Source organism: Macrobrachium rosenbergii, chromosome 25 (assembly GCF_040412425.1).
Source record: "Macrobrachium rosenbergii isolate ZJJX-2024 chromosome 25, ASM4041242v1, whole genome shotgun sequence".
In the NCBI taxonomy this organism is placed as follows: domain Eukaryota; kingdom Metazoa; phylum Arthropoda; class Malacostraca; order Decapoda; family Palaemonidae; genus Macrobrachium; species Macrobrachium rosenbergii.
This window is the reverse complement of record NC_089765.1, coordinates 33,517,921-33,539,106: the sequence shown is the minus strand read 5'-3', so window position 1 is coordinate 33,539,106 and position 21,186 is coordinate 33,517,921. Positions and strand designations below refer to the sequence as shown.

At 34.6% G+C, this 21,186-nt stretch overlaps 1 protein-coding gene across 2 annotated transcripts in view; it reads right to left on the bottom strand.

The window, feature by feature from the left end:
• Nucleotides 1-21,186, bottom strand: part of LOC136852542 (rho guanine nucleotide exchange factor 11-like) — an 846,605-nt gene that overhangs the window by 367,253 nt on the left and 458,166 nt on the right. For both annotated transcript variants that reach the window (XM_067127279.1, XM_067127280.1), the window contains one exon: nucleotides 3,058-3,134. In XM_067127279.1, the coding sequence (XP_066983380.1) occupies nucleotides 3,058-3,134 (77 nt within the window). The remainder of the gene's footprint in view (nucleotides 1-3,057; nucleotides 3,135-21,186) is intronic.

Here is a 21,186-nt window from a genome sequence, read left to right as displayed (position 1 = left end):
CTATGGTTAAAAGTTTCAGTTTTAGAGTAAGGAAGGCTCAAAAGGCTAAGAGATGAACACGATGTCTGCAATTGTATTTTTCATGTGCCTATACACTGTCCTATGCCAATAATAATAATAATAATAATAATAATAATAATAATAATAATAATAAAAAAATATTCTTAGTAACATGAGTCTTAAAATGGAGAAGCAAATCCATAGTTGTGTATATGTACGTAGATTTAAAGATAGATCAGTATACATAGCCTTCGGGAACGGAACAAGCTTCCGAAAGCTATCTATACTGATTATCTTTAAATATATGTACATATACATAACTGTGGTTTTTCTTCCCCAATAACAATAATAATACTACTGAGAAAATAAACCCAACTCCAGGGGATGATAAATTCTAAAAAAATACAAAGGCATTACAAGAGAGAGAGAGAGAGAGAGAGAGAGAGAGAGAGAGAGAGAGAGAGAGAGAGAGAGAGAGAGACTTAACCGAATTGTCATAAGAAATTATTTTCCGAAAAAAAAAATTGTTGTGTGGCTTGATTGTGCGTACTTCAATTCTCTACCCAATAGCAGGGATAAATTAGATTCCTTAATCCCTTCCTTGGCGGCTAGCAAAGTAGCTTACAGAGAACCAGGTAACTCTAAGACCCCAAAGTGACTGATGTTAGTCTTTCAGGCCTCTATCTTGATACTGTTTTATTGACATCCCTGTGTATAATAAGTCTTGTATTCCCGCAATGGCCCCGTGGATCCCTTATATGCGTATAAAAAGTATTCGAAAAAATTCCTTTTATGTAACATTGCTATCCACCATATACAGTAGTTGAAAGGCCACATTTTGATCAGAATAAACCATTTGGCGCAGGTTTTTGTTCTGCCAACCACTTAACGATTGTAATGTGTAAAATCAAGATTTGAAGAAAGAATTTTACTTTTTTGCAAGTTGTATACTGCATTTTAAACAAATTAAATGTATAATCTCTAGAGGGAAAAAATTAGCAATGATATTGCAGAGTGAATACATTAACCAAAGCCTGCTAGCTATTAATCATTGAATTTTCCAGATCATTAAACTCAGGTGAGTGAGGAAGTGGGTGCTGAGTAATTAGGGAGTATTTATAGGTATATCATCGTGGTAAACTACAATTTTCTTTCATATAAGTTTAGCCACGTTAGAATTATGTGGTGACTGAACAGACAGTTTGGTATCATTCGGGAACGCTGAACCCCAAGAAAAAACAAGTAAAAAGCAATCGAGTTTTCTGTAGAGCCGCTACAGCGTATAATCAATCCCACCGAAAATAGACCTATCTTTCGTTGGTGTCGGTATAACGCTGTTTGAGCCGCGGCCCATGAAACTTTAACCACGGCCCAGTGGTGGCCTATCCTATATCGTTGCCAGAAGCACGATTATGGCTAACTTTAACCCTAAATAAAATTAATATTACTGAAGCTAAAGGGCTGCAATTTGGTATGTTTGACGTTTGGAGGGTGGATGATCAACATACCAATTTGCAGCCCTCTAGCCTTAGTAGTATTTAAGGTCTGAGGGAGGACAGAAAAAGCACGGACAGAAATTGAGGACAGAATAAAGTGCGGACAGACAGAAAAGGCCGGCGCAATAGTTTTCTTTTACAGAAATCTAAAAATCAGTTATGATTTGCAATTCCTTCTTTCTTTTGTGACAATGTTGCTTTTTATACTTAGTGCCCTGAGATGCCAGCACTGCTTGCAGCAACAAGCTTCAGTCCTATCAGAGCACTGTTTCACTACTTTTATAATAAGATGATATATTTTATCAATAATAATTATAAACGTCGTTATCTTTATCTAGGCTTTCACTTATTATAAGTAATATATGAAAGCAAACTTTCATATGACCTCTCACATATCTAATGGAGGTTACTTATGGTGAAGTGAAGAAAGTACGATAAGTAAAATATAAAAAGTTTATGTATGTATAGAATAAGTATTTACCTAAAGATAATAACGGCAAAGAATGTTGAACTTAAATAATTCCTGGAGATAATCTGGCAGGTGCTTATATTAAGGAGATATAATATTCAATTAGGAATTTAAAGTCGGCTACTTCATGAAATATTCATTCAAGTTTAATTCAGTCTAAATTCATTATTGTTTTGTTCTTTTGTTTAGAATACCAACTGACTGACTGAAAGATTTATTTACTTGGTATCAAAAACGGACGTCGCAATTCCTTTGATCATCAGCGCCTAAAATAAATAATCAAAAGATATAAGTTAGTGACCTGAGTCCAAAGAACCTCACCTGAGAACTTTGGGTGAAACTTTAAAGGCTTTGCTTTTATCCTCACACTTAAAAGCTATTTGCTGGCCGCCAGACGAGTCTTTGGCTACATAGTTACCACACACCTACGATTAATGCACGTCAGATCGGCATGCCTTCCATATTTTCTTCTGACACATACTCCGTGTGAATTGAGCATAATAATAGCTCTGATCACTCGAGTCGGTTTAGTGATATTTTTTGTCTTGTTGTAGTCATGGAAAATTACACGGCATTTTATATTTCGGCAAAAGCTCATCACTATGCAGTCATTCAATGGTAAATCTTACGTAACACAGTCCTTGTTGGTTTCTGAAACCCCTTTCAATATGCAAACTGCCAGCCACCAGTTTCTCACTGAAAACCGAAAGTTCTTAGCTTATCAATAAAATACTGGTGTCACAGAAGGCCTACAGGTCAATCTTGCGTTTCAAGATTAAATGGAAACAAAGATTACTGGCTCTAGACCTTTACTAACAAGATCATTTTCCGCCATTCATCAGATGTAAACGATATCAGGCTCGACACGATCATATCGCTCTTCGTCTTTACTATTTGTACCAACATTATCCGTTTACTTCAAATGAACGTGATTACAGAATAAGCACAAAAAAAAAGACAATTCCACATACCGCCCTTAGAAACAATATTACAACGGAAAGCTTTGCATAAAAATACAGACAATTCCCTGCGTTCCCCAAGGTTCCCCTTAGCCATAACAGAACAGTAAACATACGAACTGAGTTTACTTACTTCAGCTGCAACATTCGGAGAGGGTAAGTTCATATAGCCGGCGCCCCCTCGACCTCCATCTCTTCCTTGCACTAGTCCTGCAAAATAAATAAATAAATAAATAAATAAATAAATAAATAAATAAAAAGAGGTATCAAAAGATTAACTCATTTTCGTGATAATGTTGTTGGTTAATATTCGCAACAGCTATGGGAGAAAACTGGAATAGCCAGCAGATGACACAACCAAAGTAGACAAGCTGAAAATGCTATTTCTCTGGTTAAGGTTTGAGTATAATCGTAACTTTACCGACAGTGTTCACAATCAAGCCAGCATGATGCAGATAACATCAAACTGTTACCAAATCAGTTTTAACTAAACTTAGCTTTAACTCCTTTTTTTGGTCACTTTATCTCAAATTTGATCTGATGTCGTGAAGTGGGTGAAATCGTAATTTCCTGCAGTTCCAGAGCTGAAGGATTCATCTTTCGTAAGTTAAAGTCACCGAATGGAGCAGTCAGCGATAAAGTAAAAGATTCTACAGTGTTATTTCACGCCAAGGCTAGCGCAGAAAAAAGGTTTGGATGGCATTTTAGGGGCAGTTTACAATACGTCATAATAATGAATACGAAAACTTAACAAGTTTGATGGGAACGTTAGTTGAGGGCAAAACGCAAATCTGGAGCTTATATCAAATAAAATCGTTGGATTTATGGAAAAATACCATGAAAATGTGGCAAAGATATATAAGGTGAGATTAGACTATAATCTTACGATAGACATCAAACATTTTTTTAATATCTTAATCCCTTTACCTGTAAAGGCATTATAAGGCTTAGATCTAAGTCGCAGTGGTTTAAGAAGACGACATATCTTCGAAAACTGTTACAAATTCTAAAAGGTGTTTTTAATACGAGTCCCCATTTTGGCTTTCTCCATTAGATTTGGGTGCTTGTTTTAATGGATGATGTCGCTAAATGTATTACAACAAATGGTTTAGTTATAGAAAGATGTTTGTTATTTTCTGTATAAAACTTGCGTGCAGGTATGTAGTTCGTAAGAAACAATATATACGGTATCAAAGAAAATGTTAATAGAAAATCTCTCTCTCTCTCTCTCTCTCTCTCTCTCTCTCTGTTATCAGTCCCACTCCAAAATTTCGAGCGCTACATACTCTTACCTTTAACCTTTCTCAGTCAAAATCCATAAATTCCCAAAGCGTGCCGCCTGGATGGGAGTAAAGCTATATACACACACGGTCAACGCACTTTATGAAGATGGTCACTCCAGCATACTGACCTACAAAACTCGGCTTCTCCATAAAGTACCATTATATGCACCCATGTATGCTTAATTCATTCTCAAAACATTTTTTCTAACCGATAAATGGCTTAGCCTATGATGTAGACAATACTGCAGTCATAATTCAATCAAGGATGAACCCATTTTGGAAAAAAAAAAATAGAAGAATAAAGTAACATCAGAGAACTTCATATGCTTCCGCAATAGCCTCATCAGCTGTACATCGTACCAAACTACACTTACTTAACACTTACTAAGGTATATCACGTCTTTCCTTTCACCCAAATTGAAGCTTATCACTCGTCTTCCCTTCTAATATATACTCACTCGTCTAGGTACACTCTTTCTAACATCTGCGTTTAACATTTTACCTTTACAGAAAGCTTTAAGGGTTTTCGCAAATCTCTGTAACTTCTCTTTGTAATCACAAATTGTTATCTACAAACATTATAAGTTCCAAGATGCCTTTTACAATTCCATTAAAATCACGTATATCTTTGTTCTCCATGATTCTAAACATACAAATACTTAAAAACATGGAGAAATATAACTCCCGTTCCAAGGACACAATTTTAGGTAACATCAATTATTCCCCTTCAAATATTCTTACATTAGTTGCACTTTCACGCAAAAGCTTCTAATCTTTCACATAAAAGCAGCGTCTATATCATGTACTTCATATAACTAACCACATTCTAGGTTCGAACACAACTGTATATATATATATATATATATATATATATATATATATATATATATATATATATATATATATATATATATATATATATATATATATATATATGTATATGTATATGTATATGTATATATATATATATATATATATATATATATATATATATATATATATATATATATATATATATATATATATATTTACATATATATGTATATATATACAACTTCCTCTACAACCCTATTCCCACGTGAAAGCATGTTCCCTAAACTATTTTTCAAATCAAAACCGTTCCATTTACCCTTCCAAGTACACAAATTAATATTATGGTCGTAAAATTATTTCCAGCTTTTCCACCTTGTCTCTCTAGGGGACGTCTACTCCTCTCATTCATTGACTATAAACCGTTCAGTTGTAAGGACCCATTCATTCATTCGACAGATCAGCCATTCACTTAATTGTACCATAATACTATTTACACCTCCAGCCTCCGGACCTTTCCACTTTTTCAGCTTTGTGCGACTTTCCTTACATTATTAAGTACTACTTCCACAAGATTTCTCACCTTTGCACTCTTGGTTCTGCCTCTCACAAGTCAACTACTTTCAATAACACCTTGTTTGAATTTATCTTTCTTGCTCAATAAACCATTCACTCATTCATTCACGGCTCTTTCTGCTTTTACTTCTCGCTAAAACTTTTTTTTCTGGGAAATCTAGCTCATATCACTGCCAATCATTTCACGTACTTTTATATTTTACCATGTCAATTTCACATTAACTTCCCAACTCAACCTGTGAATTTTTTCTCATTTCCAACCCATTATTTTCTCATCATTATCTTTAATCCCTTCATGGTAACTTATCCCGTCTCACTCATCTTGATAATATTCTCTGCCATAATGATAAAAGAAATATCAATACATTTTTATGTACTTCCTATGAAACTCTGCTCTTTTTAGACCCAATAACACTTTTCAAAATGATGAAAATTGAAAAGCATTCACTGGGTTTCCGTATTGACTAACGTTCAATAACACTACTCCCATACAATAGCCTACCCAGGCTGGTGCGGCTTCCTCCATTTAATTTCACAGTATAACAGCTGGCCTCGATAACAGAGTAGCATATACATGTTTGCCATGGTTCGTTTGTTCCCCTTCACCCTTTAACGCTGTTTTTTGTTTCATGACTAATATTCTTAATGCGGAAAATCTACGACGCTTGTTTTATGAAGATACAAACACGCAGCACAATGGCTCCTCTCTTATGGGATTCAAAAATAAACTGACCTAAGGCGCTTTCGACTTCGAATATCCCTCAGCATATTTTGTAATCTGCTTAAAAACACCGATATCTATATATCCTATTGTCTGGCGTAAATGAATAAGTATTCTACAAAACACACACACAAATATATATATATATATATATATATATATATATATATATATATATATATATATATATATATATATATATATATATGTATATGTAGAATACTTAGTCGTCCATTATTTTGAAAGTTGCTATTGGGTCTGAAATGAGTAGTGTTTTATAAGAAGCACATAAAATGTATCAACATATTTTTTTTTTTTTTTTTAGTTTGGCCGGGAATATTATCAAGACGAGTGAGACGGGATAAGTTGCATAAAAGAGATTAAAGATAAAGATGAGAAAATAAAGGACTGAAAATTAGGAAAAATATATGTATACATGATATATATATGTATTGTATATATACATATATAATTTATATAAACATATATATACATATATATATATATATGTATATATATGTTGATATAAATTATATATGTATATAAACAATACATATATATAACATGTATACATATATTTTTCCAGGAGGAAATACAAATCACGGCAGCGTTTCTTCTTCGTTTTCTCCAATTATAAGAAAACTTCCATCCCTTTAAACAAAAACAAACAAATGCTTAGATGCAATTAAAAATTAATTTTCCGGCAAAAATCCACAAGTTGTGTAATAACGTCGACAATACTGACGATAAAAATATACAACAAACTTAATGCCAAGACTGAAGAATTTCAAGCAGTTATACTTTAAAGATCAAGCACTCTTCTGCATGCTTTTTACAGCAGCGCAGGAATGAGCAAATTAGAAGTGAGGTCCATTTCAGCTTCTACGTCTAAGGTACATTTAGAGAAATACTCTTCCTCTGATATTAAACCACTAAATGGATGATTCCTTTTGTCAAACAACTTTGTGAAGGCAGTTCCGTTCGTAGAAGATCTGTTGGATTGCTTCTGTCCTTAAGTTGTCCTGTTAAAGGTTGTTATTTGATGTTGCAAATACTAAACAGTCACTTTTCGGTGAATATATATATATATATATATATATATATATATATATATATATCAAATCAAATCACAGGTGACTAAGGAAACAGGCCATTTTCTATATTTCTCATCTTTATTCCGACGTTTCGTAATGTTACTTTTATTGCATCTTCTGAGAATCTGTCAATAAACATCATAAAATTATAAAACAATCTTTAAAAAACTTTAAAAAGCAGTAAAAAGACTAAAATTTACAATTACAAAGACATTTAAAAGCTAAGACCGCCGACCAACCTTCAGTTTAGAGAGAGGAAGACTGAATGGCACAAGAGAAAACAGATACAGTTGGATCGAAGAGGTTTGGGTATTCAACTGGGGAAGAAGCTGCTTAATGACCAACGACTCAAGAATGGGTAGTTCGTGAGGATTTTGCGTTTGCCCTATGATGCAAAAATTGTCTTTCTCGATATGAGTTTTGCAAACTCATTTATGTATAAACTCGAATATCAGGAATCATGCAAAAGTTTGCAAAACTCATATCGAGAGAGACGATTTTTGCATCATAGGGCAAATCCTCACGAACTACCCATTTTTGAGTCGTTGCTCATTAAGCAGCTTGTTCCCCAGTTGAATACCCAAACCTCTCCGATCCAACTGTATCTTAAGCCGCGTCCACACTTGTTGCATTTCCACGTATCGGATCATCGTTGCGTATCACCTAGTGATACGATACGGTGCAACAGGGTATTGTACCCACTTGTTGGGTATCAGTGTGCTGTGTCATCGTTCCGTGGTGCAACAGTATCATCCAGTTTCTTCCTGACCGTAGCCATGAGTGTAAATGTGCAGTTGGCTGCGGCCACGTACATTTTTATTCGTGAACATCATGTCAGCAAAAGGAAAAGAAAGTCACGGCGTTGGTGGATTTCTAAACTCTATGAAAGAAGGAAGATGTGTAATGGAACAGCTATGTTGTCTGACTTAAAATTCCAACACGTGAGTTGACTCTATAAAAACTTTACAAGGATGCACCCCACTGATTTTGAGTTTCTGTTGGCTGCAGTTGGCTTGAAAATTGCAAAAAAAGACACAACTATACTCGTGGTCGTCGCTACAACAAGACTGAGCGTGCAAGGGAACAATGCCACGCTTCCCGTCCACACGAGGGTAGATGCGTTGCGTATCATTCCTTTGATGACGGCAAAAGACCGACAAATGGTGGATCGAGCCCGTTGCGTATCTTTGTATCATATTTTGATACACAACGGTGCAACGCTTTTACGTCCACATTGCTACGCAACGATGATACGATACGTGGAAATCAACAAGTGTGGACGCGGCTTTAGTTGACGTGTCTCCTGTTTTCTCTTGTGCCATTCAGTCTTCCTCTCTCTAAACTGAAGGTTGGTCGGCGGTCTTAGCTTTTAAATATATCTTTATAATTGTAAATTTTAGTCTTTTTACTGCTTTTTAAAAATTTATAAAAATTGTTTTATAATTCTATGATGTTTATTGACAGATTCTCAGAAGATGTAATAAAAGCAATATTACGAAACGTCGGAATAAAGATGAACAATATAGAAAATGGCCTGTTTCCTTAGTCACCTGTGATTTGATGTCGTCCTTGGTCTTCACCTATCTGCACCTTGGTTGTATACACACACACACACACACACACACACACACACACACATATATATATATATATATATATATATATATATATATATATATATATATATATATATATATATATATATATACATACAGTATAATATATATATATATATATATATATATATATATATATATATATATATATATATATATATATATATATATATATATATATATATACACAGTATATATATATATATATATATATATATATATATATATATATATATATATATATATATATATATATATATATATATGTTCTTCAGACACTGGCATTGCTGAAAATGAAGTTTCTCAGAGGAATACCTCTCTCGTTTCTCTAACTACTGTATATATCACGTCTGCGTCAACCGCATTGGTTCCGAGGCGTAATTTACTTATCCCCGTCAATCTTAATCTTACCTTATCTTTTTCCTCGTTGAATTACACAGAAATGGAATCTTCATTCTAACGATTCTGACCTCTAAGAATGCTTTCGTAACGCTCCTGAAAAGAAAGCTTCAGATCCAAGAGTACCTGGAACTCCCTCATTCTTAAAAATAGTGTCCCTTATCATTTATGGATTCTGTCTGCCACAGCCATATATTTAATATTTTATTCCCAGAGAATTTCCTGGGATCTTGTTAACGCTGCCTTTCTCTATTCAAAAGGTAAAAGAGAGGGACGGGGGTGAAACTGACTTGGCGGCATTGTTAAACTCTGAAATATTATCCTTGACTGTCAAAATACTGCCTTGGAGACAAATTTGTTTCCTGAGAAAGAAAGCTATGGGAAGAAAATGACGTCCTTTGGTGAGATCAAGGATAATTTATGTTAGAATTACCAATGTCCCCAGTAACGACAAAAGATTACAATGAAAATGATATTCTCTCTCTCTCTCTCTCTCTTACACACACCCACACATACACAGAGCACTGAATTAAATCCAGTCTATTGAAGTAATGTAGGATTTGTCACTAGTCTAACACCGGAATTAACCTCAATGAGCTTCAAGTGTACGAAGGGATAATTAAATGCAAGAACTTTGGACTCTTTCATCAATAATGTAAAAATCAACTGTTCTTTTCACTCTTTCCTTATTTTCATTCATATTTATTTCAGAAGAAATCTTCGTACTACCTCACCATTTCCCAAACATCCATGTTGTGTAGCTACGCCGATTCAAGCACAACAATCAAATCGTATTCTGTGGAAGATATTAGCAATACGCATAGTATTTTGGCTTCCGGAATTATAAATAATTATGATAAGACAAATATAATATAATTATCATACTGTTAGAAAACTAAACTAGATAACAAGCTCAAGGTAAGGTATTTATAAATACTGACCAATTCTGTGAAGAGCATTCCGTCAATTTAAAGCGATTATACTTGTTCCATGAAGAGATTCTTCGTATGTAGATTCATACACATACGTACATATATACATATATGCATACAAACATACATACAAATACAAACATATAAAAACAAGCAGATACAGATAGGTCTTTTCAATGGGAATATTTCATTTTCTATCATTTGTTAGGATACATTTACGTGTATGTATGCATATATACATAAATTCAGGGTAAGAGAAAACAATTACTAAAAACCTCCAGTATGCGAGCGTTACCATTCTGGTTGTTGAATATTCAGGACCAGATTTTACTCACAGAAAAATATCCACAGGAAAACAACTTGACGCTATGGACAGAAAAGGCAAACCACACAATATTAAAAGAAAAAAAAAAAAAAAAGAAGAGAATCCGCTACGCATAGGTAATGAAAGTTGGCCAACATGGTGTGATATAAAATCATCTCTGTATTCGCATACAAATCATTGAGAATACTTTAGAAAGGCAGATGGAAATTAAAATTTGGAGAATACCTTGAAATAAGGGGGAGACAGCATTGAAGTGAAAGTTAGCTCTTCTATACTGGTAAAATGAACACAATAGACTCGTAAAGCTAACTGGAAGGACAAAAAATCCTGATTATTGTACTTAAACAAGCATCAATTATTTTGCAGTCTTGATCTGCTGAATAACTACGTTACTGAATAATTCCAAAATTTTTGTAGATTATACTTATACTTTTTTTTAGCTGTATTCCACGATAATTCTTTATAGTTTAGTACGACAAACATGACAAACATAATCAGTGTTGCCACTAATACAGCTGGTGCAACAACAACTAATATATTAATAGTAATCACGTCTAGAGAAATTGCAATCTAACCGTTCCTAACATAATGTAACCTACCCTAACCTAACCTAAACTTGGGCGTAATCCGTGGAAATGCCTGTGCCGGAGTCGATATCTATAATTGTAGTCTTACAAGAGAGAGAGAGAGAGAGAGAGAGAGAGAGAGAGAGAGAGAGAGAGAGAGAGAGAGAGAGAGAGATCCTCAGGGAGTTTAATAATAATAATAATAATAATAATAATAATAATAATAATAATAATAATAATAATAATAATTCAGTCCTCCCTAACTTTCCTTAACAAATGTCAAAGTGCTGGACAAATTCAATTGAATCTCAGTCATCCGTCCTCGAAAGGTAATAAAAAAATGAAACATGGCCTCGATACAAATAACGTTGCTGAGCAGGTCCATTCCGGCAACTTATCTCCCTTCTCCTCCTCCGGTTGGTATTTACTGATTAAATGAACCCATTTCAGCTTTCCGGAGTTGGATCCTGAAAAGCAGCCTTAGTCAATAAAACACTTCTGGAGGCAATCTCATTTAACGGATGTTATTCACCTAGGAAAGGCTCTCTCTCTCTCTCTCTCTCGCTCTCTCTGAGAGAGAGAGAGAGAGAGAGAGAGAGAGAGAGAGAGAGAGAGAGAGAGAGAGAGAGAGACAGCCTTCCAATTAAAATTAAAGTCAATCTTGAGTGGAACAAGAGAATTTCCGTTGAATGTGATAGGTCTGTCTTTCTCCTTCCAATGTTTAACATTTCTGGCATATCTGTATCTAACAATATACGTTGAAGAGAGAGAGAGAGAGAGAGAGAGAGAGAGAGAGAGAGAGAGAGAGAGAGAGAGAGAGAGTCTGTCTTAACCGAAACAAGATAATCGATGTTAAATGTCATTCTCTCTCTCTCTCTCTCTCTCTCTCTCTCTCTCTCTCTCTCTCTCTCTGTGTGTACACACACACACATACATACACACAAACACGATATATATATATATATATATATATATATATATATATATATATATATGCATGCTTGTGTGTGTAAGTACATGTGCGTATGTATTTACTGGTATTTACTGACGACAATCAAGAAATAAAGAAGTTCAGAGGTCGTTACGGCAATTATAAATGCATCTATACTTGTTGGAATGCTTACAGAAAAAACAATATCGTTTTATAAAAGGTAGAAGTGGGAAAGAGCAAATTTGTAAGGCACTGTAGACAAACGCAGAAATGTAAGAATTCCCATCTTCTGTCATTATTTTAATAATGAGAAGAAGCTTCAGCAGCAACAAATAAATATTATAGGAGTGGCGTTAGTATGGCATTCCCGTTAAATATATAAAGCCAATTGGAATCATTCATGAAAGAAGTGGATTCAAATTTACTGTTGATGAATTCTTGTACAGTGAATTTTCAGCAAATGTAGGATGATACAAAAGAATGTTATTTGTCCTATGGTGTTTTGCCCCTCTCATAGATTTTATAACGAAAAGGGTGGCCGAAGATGGAAGAAGTTTGGCTGTGAGTAACAACAGAAACTTTACAGATTTTGAATATGGAGTTGAAGCAGTTTCAATCAGCAAAACAACATGATTTAGGAGTTTTGCTAGGTAGAATGTATGAAGTGCAGATAGACATGGGACTCAAAATAAAAATCTAAGAAAAACAGAGCTAATACAGATTGAGTATGCACAAAGAGGCGAGATATCAATGGGCGGATAAAGGATTAATGAAGTTGAATCTTTCGAATAGTTAGGAACAATGATATCGACCATAGGTTATCTTGAGCCCTTAATTTTTTAAGACTAAAGAAGGTAAATCAAACATCGGGAAGGCTTAATAAGATTAGGAAGTCAAATAGATTATACATAAGTATAGTATAATCTGTACTAAAAGGAAAATTACGGTAATTAATATGTGAATAAGATAATGGTGAAAAGGAGATTAGATACGACTTGGACAAGTTCTTTGCATAACCCCTGTAGACACCGGAAAGGTTGAAGACCCAGAAACTGCTTGAATGAAGGCTAAGGGAAGGGATGCATGAGATGAGCGATGTTCTTAATAAACTTCCGGGTACAGTAATTTATCGTGATTTCTAATCACGTAATGACAGATAATGACCGAGAAAGCACTTCAGAATACATAAATGAAATAATCTGAACCTTTTCAACTGGTGAAGAGAAGAATATACTCGAGATTATCCCGACCCACCCAATGGAAACTAACTTTTTTCCTGGGCAAACAATGCCTACCAATGTAAGCGGGAAAAATTTTCGTGAGAAAATTGTGTTGTCTTTAGAAACAGGGTACTTGGATTTACATAAGGATTAGTACGGACACCTTTAGATATGAAACCATTACGAAAGGATAAAGCACAACCACCACTCATAAATTTTTTCAAGAAAGACTAAAATGTGACACATATATTGCATCATGAAAATCATTTCTGGTTCTAAAAAAAGTTGTACTGTACGTCAACGTCCGGCCATACCTCTTCACATTCCAAGTTCAGAGGACGCCTTCCTCAATGACAAAATAAATAAACGCATAACGTGAGAAATGATTTTCAAGTTCATTAAAAAGAAAAAGGGGAACCTTGATTGATGGGAAAAAGGAATACTCTCAGATACAGTAACCACAAGTCAAATAAAACAAAATTTGCTTAGTGGATTATCAGGAAAGCGCCTTCTTCTTTACCTAATCTTTTCCTTCTAATCCACCCTGACTGCCTTCCCCTAGTTGTTGTGGCAAACCCGGTGGATTTCTTATTTGCCTTACAAGGTGTCTCGGCTCCCCCTTGCTGACTAGTTGCTTCCTGCTTTTTTTTTTTTTAATGGCATACAGTCAGCTTTATTCATCCTTTCAACGAAATTATTGTGAATAACGTAAATACTGTTCTTGTTGATTTTATTGTTCATTCTTCTGTTTATTGCTCTGCTTTTAATTTCAATGTCGTTAATTTTAATTCTTTCAGGAGATACCCACAAAGAAAAATTGCAGAGCCAATTGGGATCACATCATCGAAGATTGCCAGGCTCTTAATATTTCACGATGCTATATCAGATCCAGATCCCAAGCAGTTAAATGAAATGCTGATGGCTATTTTAGTAAGGTATGTCCCTAAAAAGGCCATGTTTAGGACAAATGACCAGCCATGGTTTGATGATACACCTAGACGAGCCTACTATAACAAACACACCAGATTCAACACATGGAGATGAAATAGTTTGCATGAAAATTACACCATTTTTGTTGAGTCTCGCCGTGCTGTGAATAGGACTTATTAGACAGCTAAGAGAAATTATCATAGTCCCTTCAAGAGGAAACTTGATGGAATTACTCAGCCTCACCTGTGGTGGACCAAATTGGCCTCATCTATGTTTTGGTCTAGCTTGTCTTCCATTCCACCACTACTAACAGATGATGGTAGACTGTTACTGGCCTCAAGGAAAAGGCTGAACTGCTTCATCGAGTTTTTGAAGCTAAGCAATCGGCTGAGGATGTCCCTCTCTACTTGTCATCCTGAACTTATTCTTACAAAACTTGCATTTCGCTCTTGATAGCTGGGGTGGAGAAGATCCTGATGGTTTCTTCCCTTTGTTTTTTTAATAAGGTTTCTAGTGTCTTGTCTCCCAAAATTAGAACTCTACAGATTTTCAGGTCGACATAGTATCTTTGTGGATGTGTGCAAGTTTAGTAATACAGCGCCTGTTCCAAAGAGTAGCATATCTGCAGACTGCAGTAGCCACAGGCCAATTTCTTTTCTCCCTATGCTTTCCAAAGTTGCAGAAAAACTTATTCTTAAGTCACTGCATATGTATGTGGAATCTACAGAATTGTTAGCTGATAGTCAATATGCATATAGGAAGCAGTTAGGTACCTGCAATATTCTTTTAGATACGACATGCCATTTACCAGTGGACCTTGATAACGGTTTTGAGCGCAGAATAATTCCTATATACCTTAGTGCTGCTTTTGGTTTAGTAAATCACAAGGCACTTATTCATAAACTACAGAATCTTGGAGAGGTTGTGTTTGTTTTAGGATTACTTCAAGATTCCCTTACGGGGAGGCAGCAGTGATTTGCTGTTGACAGGATCTTAAGAGAATCAAGACCAATTTTGTCAGGAGTTCCACAAGACAGTGTTCTTTGTCCACTGTTATTTTTAAATTGTTCAGTAGGCTGATGATACCACACTTCTGGTCGCAGTAGTCTCCACTTACGAGGAATGAAGCTGTTCTTAGTCTCAACCGTAACATGGAGCGAATTAGTGAATGGAGCAGTCGGGGGTGGGGCGGGAGAATACACTCTAGTAAGACAATTTCCTACCCGTACTCCCCTTCAAGTGGATGGGACGCTACTGAATGAGCCTGAAGCTTTGACTACACTTGGTGTGTAACGTTTAACTCAAACCTTACTTATGAGAAACATCTAATGAATGTGCCAGCAAATGGCACACGATAGTTAGGTACTGTACGTAAGGGCTCACATACTTATAGCAGTGATAAAATCAGTGCAACCTGTTTTTAGGTCATTTGTTCTTCCTTTACCAGAATGCTGTTCTCCAATGTGGATGTTTGCTTCTTCCAGAGATTTATCCATTTTAAACAGAATGTTTCGTGGTGTTAGGTTTCTGTTTCCTAGCATCAGCAGTTATGACTTGGACCATCAACGGATGGTTACTTGATTTGTCAATTTTTCGTAAGCTGTACTTTAATAACGATCTTTCACCTTCGTAATTGATCCATGATACTCTTTTCCTGCCGCATGAACCCAGATTTTCTGAACAACAGCACCATTATGCAGTATATGTGCCATGCTGTCGAAGTTCTCAGTTCCAGATGTTCCATATGAATAGGGTTCATCTTCTGACTAATAATAACAATAACATATGAATTGCTGCTCAAGAATATCTATATCAAAACGTCTCACTAAATAAACAGTTATCTAACTGGGAAGAAGAATTGGTAAAAAATTAAGAGTAAAAAAAGGTAAACCATTTCTGAGTCCCACAGAAAGAGAGCGCCGTGTTATGGGACAAGCAAAAATGCCCAAAAATGTTCAGAGAAGTCGTGCCTCTTGGGAACTAAGTAAAAAAAAAAAAAGGAGAGCAAGACACTTTAAAGGAAAACCTGGAATCCTCGTCTATTTCAGTGACTTGCACAGGTATATAATAAATGAAGTTATGGCGCGCTTTCAAGATAACGCTATTTTCATTTCTTTAAATGTAAATGTTGCTTAGGAAGCTTGCAAGCTTTCTTTAATGCCTGTTAAGTTTTCTTTAATAGATAAACAATGAGTATCACTTGACTTTTAGACATTTAAACCTCTAATGTTCAATTAAAAAAACAGTTACTGATCAGTCGCCTGAAATATCAGTTCATAACTGTAGTGCTTTCAGATAACATGAAATTCTAAGAATCCTAAACATTTACGAAAACTCTTATGAATTATTACGGATATGCGAGCCACAAAATGCCCTAGTAGCCAGCCTTAGGACAGCCATGGATTTCCCCTGAGAATCAATGTTAATTTAGATATACGGAAGCTTGTGATCCAGCTCGCAACAACCTCAACTCTATCTATCTATCTATCTATCTATCTATCTATCTCTTTATCTATCTATAAAACAGCTCCTCCTTCGATATAAACAGAGTGAAATTATATTCTGAGACAAATACTCACTACAATTTCTTCTATGTAAGCACACCATTACACCTTTGAAAAAATATGTCATAGACAACGATATTACAGAAAATAAAACAAAAGCACCTCATTAGAACATCAATAAAACTTTCTTTAATTAACGTCGATGTTATAGAAAACTCATATATTTTACGCCATACAGGTATACAGCATTTTCTTATTTTTTCTTAAACGACATTTCATTTTCCTGCTTAGGACAATTTCCCATGACTAAAGCTAATGACCAATCGCTCCTTCATCTCAGATTGAACTGGCAAGCATGTTTACCATTAAATTTCAGCTGTGTGTATGTATGTGAATATATATATATATATATATATATATATATATATATATATATATATATATATATATATATATATATATATATATATATGTGTGTGTGTGTGTGTGTGTGTGTGTGTGTGTGTGTGTGTGTGTGTGTGTGTGTGTGTGTGTGTGCATGTATGTATTTGCCCAGACTCTCAAAATTCCTGCACGGAAAATATGTCTCATTCCTAACCAATTCCTTTTACAGTCTCAAAACTGAAACCTTTCAAATTCCTGACTCCAAATTCCCTAGGATTTGTGAGGCATAACTTTTTCAAAAATTTAAAAATATAAATTCCATTTCATTTCGCGACCTTTTTACAGACTTTTCACCCAAATATTTATAACTTTCACTCTCGTAGAAACATTTTACATTCGCAAGAGGAAACAATTTCGTTTCAATATTTTTTTTTTATTTTAATTTTTTTTTGTGATGTCAAAACCTTTTACCTTACACATTCCTTTAAGGGACAATAATGACTCGGCATCACCTTGTGTTGCAATAGTCACAATGGCCTCAAAGCCTTAAAATTCATTCAAATGCACAGCACAGTCATAATATCACACTAAATAACTATGTATCCATCCCGTGGTCGAATTATTTAGTTTTTCAATTTTTTTTATACCACTATATCTTTACTTATACACTGCATGCGTTCAAAACTTTTGCAGTCTTCTAACAAATTCTTTTTTTATTCTTTTGCAATAAATCTTCATTTCCCAGTAACAAATCCCATTTGCATCCTCACGGCCACAATATTTTAATCTTCTGCCACCGAATGATTCCAGGCTTTCAAAGGAAAACTTTCTATTCTGACAGAAATATTAATTTACAGAGTTATACATCAGTTTACTCTAAATATACTTTCAATGTGTTTTTTTTAAGTTTTGCAGTTAATCTCTTTAATATTCTGCAAACCAAACCACGCTGATCTATTGCAGCCAGATCCTGAATGAACTATTTCAACTAGATCCTGAAGCTCCAAAAACATTAAAACGAAAAAGGAACAACAATTATAAGCAATCTCTCACGCCATTCACTAAAGCATGACAAAGATAGTAAATGAAAAACGTTCATCGTTTTTATTTGCAAATTAAAAACTGTCTATCAATATCTTCCATGAGACACAGAAAAGAAATGAATTAACAAAATACCGACAACGTTCGTCGATATAATGACACTGGCATTCCAAAAAATGTCATGAGCAAAAAAGAATGTTGAAGGATATTTCACGAAAATAAAAATGAAACTTATCTTTTCATTATAACAGACAGATAGATAGAGGTTCGTAATTCCTTCATAGTTAATAAAGGTTAAAATTATGTATGCATATTCGGAAAAACTTCAGTGGTAACAACAAAGAATTGCCAGAAACTAAAACAATAAAAATTGATACCACTTATTCGTCGAAAACCTATCTGCATGTATTTACAAAGAACGAAAAAAAGATTTCTTAGTTTCAAACTTTTATCAATTAAGACAAATATAGGTAACTTATTTAATAATATAACGAATAGATGGTGGCAGATGTTTTCGCTGACTACTAATTTACCCATACGAACGGATAAAAAATTTACAGCGATGGACCTACAAGGCGGGATAACTATACAGTATATTAGCATGGCATTAATTAATAAAACTGATGGGTAAGAGATTAAAACACATAAGTAGAAGCACGAGACAATCCAGGGAGAAAGATACAAAAACGCAAAATTAAAATTTACCTTTACTAATGTTACAAAGAATTCAAAACGCAACCACGAATTGTGATAAACCTGCAGACTCCTAATTGCAGCTATATAAATTATATGTAAAATAAATAATACGGCATACAAAACCTCCAGAGACTTGACTCCTTGCACTCCATCAAAAAGTTTTATATTGTACTGATGATGTATAAAGAAAAAAGTACGTTTCCCAAAATTACGGAGCTTAAATGAGGAGTTATTCATACCACCGTTATAGCAACAGTCGCAAATATATAATTTTGAGAGCATGTTCCTTTTTATGACAACTGACAACTCAAAATGCAATACTCGTCTCTAAAAATAAGTTGACTTTCGGCTCAAAACTTCAGTTTACATTTTCAAGGTCTCTCGGGTAATCATATCGAGGAAATACATGTGCACCGAATATCCGAATTTGAGACATTTTATGCGTTATTTCGTTAATAAAATTTGGCGTCTAAAGGATAAAAAGGCGTTTTAATGAACGAAGTTTTAACCACGATTGTTTTAACACTGATGGTCAATCAGCTTCCATATGTTGTTTTCAGCAATAGGTCAGCTGGCAGAGAGAGAGAGAGAGAGAGAGAGAGAGAGAGAGAGAGAGAGAGAGAGAGAGATTCTTCTAATTAATCCATAAGGTGAACAATGGAACTGCAATTGTATGAAGAAAAATGATCGGAAGTCCGATTTTCCAGCTGGACTGTCTTCTTTGATTTAACGAGACCAAAGGAAGGATCAAAGCGAACGGGCGGATGCTCATCCCTCGCAGTGCAGACACTGCTCGTAAACCTCGTTCCATAAAGGACGTGAAAACGATTCCGAAATTGTCAGTGAAATCTACAAACGATCTATTCATGCAATTAATTGTTATCTTTATTTAATCAGCTATGATAATTTTAATAATTTGTTTTTTGCTTCTGACACTTACTGTAATCAGCAGTTAACTTCTCTGTTTTCCAAAATGATTTTCATGTATGCAGAACGCGACCATTTACAAAAAAAAAAAAAAAGACGAACAAGGCAATGATAGAGAGCCTTATGCCTCTCACATCCCGTTCGTTGACTCTAATGAAACACAGACTTGTATTTCTTGTTTACGAACGTTTTAGTTTGACAGTATCATCATCATAAGCACTGACTTTCATTTTATTTCTATGGGAAACTGCGAAACAATGAAAGGATCATTGCCATAAAACAAGCATGTAAAAAACCTACACAAAACATATCCATATAATAGAAAGTTTACTTTTTATTTTAAAATAATTGTACATTCTAGCTTTCTGTCTGTGAAAAATTTCGTCATATCTCATTTTTTTTCTTATATCTTTCAGAATTCGTTGAAGAACATCAGCATTAACTCATATAACTACCCAAAATATTCCTTCATCGGGACATGAAAAAGTGGTGCACTTTACAAACACAAGAAAATAACCGTTCAACAAAACAGACTGTAGTAAGGTTCTGAAGTATAAACTAAACCCTTTGTTTTGCCGTGTTCACAACCAGTGACCTTTCCATTCATGGTTTCCCCCGAGATATTCATTCAGAATGAATATATCATCGGATCGGGATGTAACTTGTTGCCTGTGAATATTTCAAATGTCTTGTCTGTCTTTCTGACTGCTTCTTCTACCTGTCTACAAAATTTTATGGGCAACAATAATGAATAAACAAAAGTAACTGTAAAGAATTCATATTCAGCATCCATTTATGTAAATTCGTTGTTTCACACGTATGTATTATATACAGTATATATATGTATGTATGTGTGTGTGTATGTATATATATATATATATATATATATATTATATATTTATATATATATATAATTATATATATATTTATACGTATATATTATATATATAGTATGTGTGTGTATGTATGTATGTATGTATGTATGTATATATATATATATATATATATATATATATATATATATATATATATATATATATATATATATACACACATACATACATATTTCAACATCGTGTGTACGTTTGAGCATATGTATGCCAGAGCGAAAGGAAGTAACATACTTCGATTTCCAGAGTTCATGCATACTTGGCAACAGATCTTGTGTATGCCCACGCAATCTTGGACCCACAAAAACATATGAGCGTCCATTCGCACTGTGTGTGTGTGTATCAGTATGCACGGCACTCGGATAAAATAGCACTGCAGTCCCTCGCAGCCTCCCGTGGGAGAGGGCAAGGAAAGAC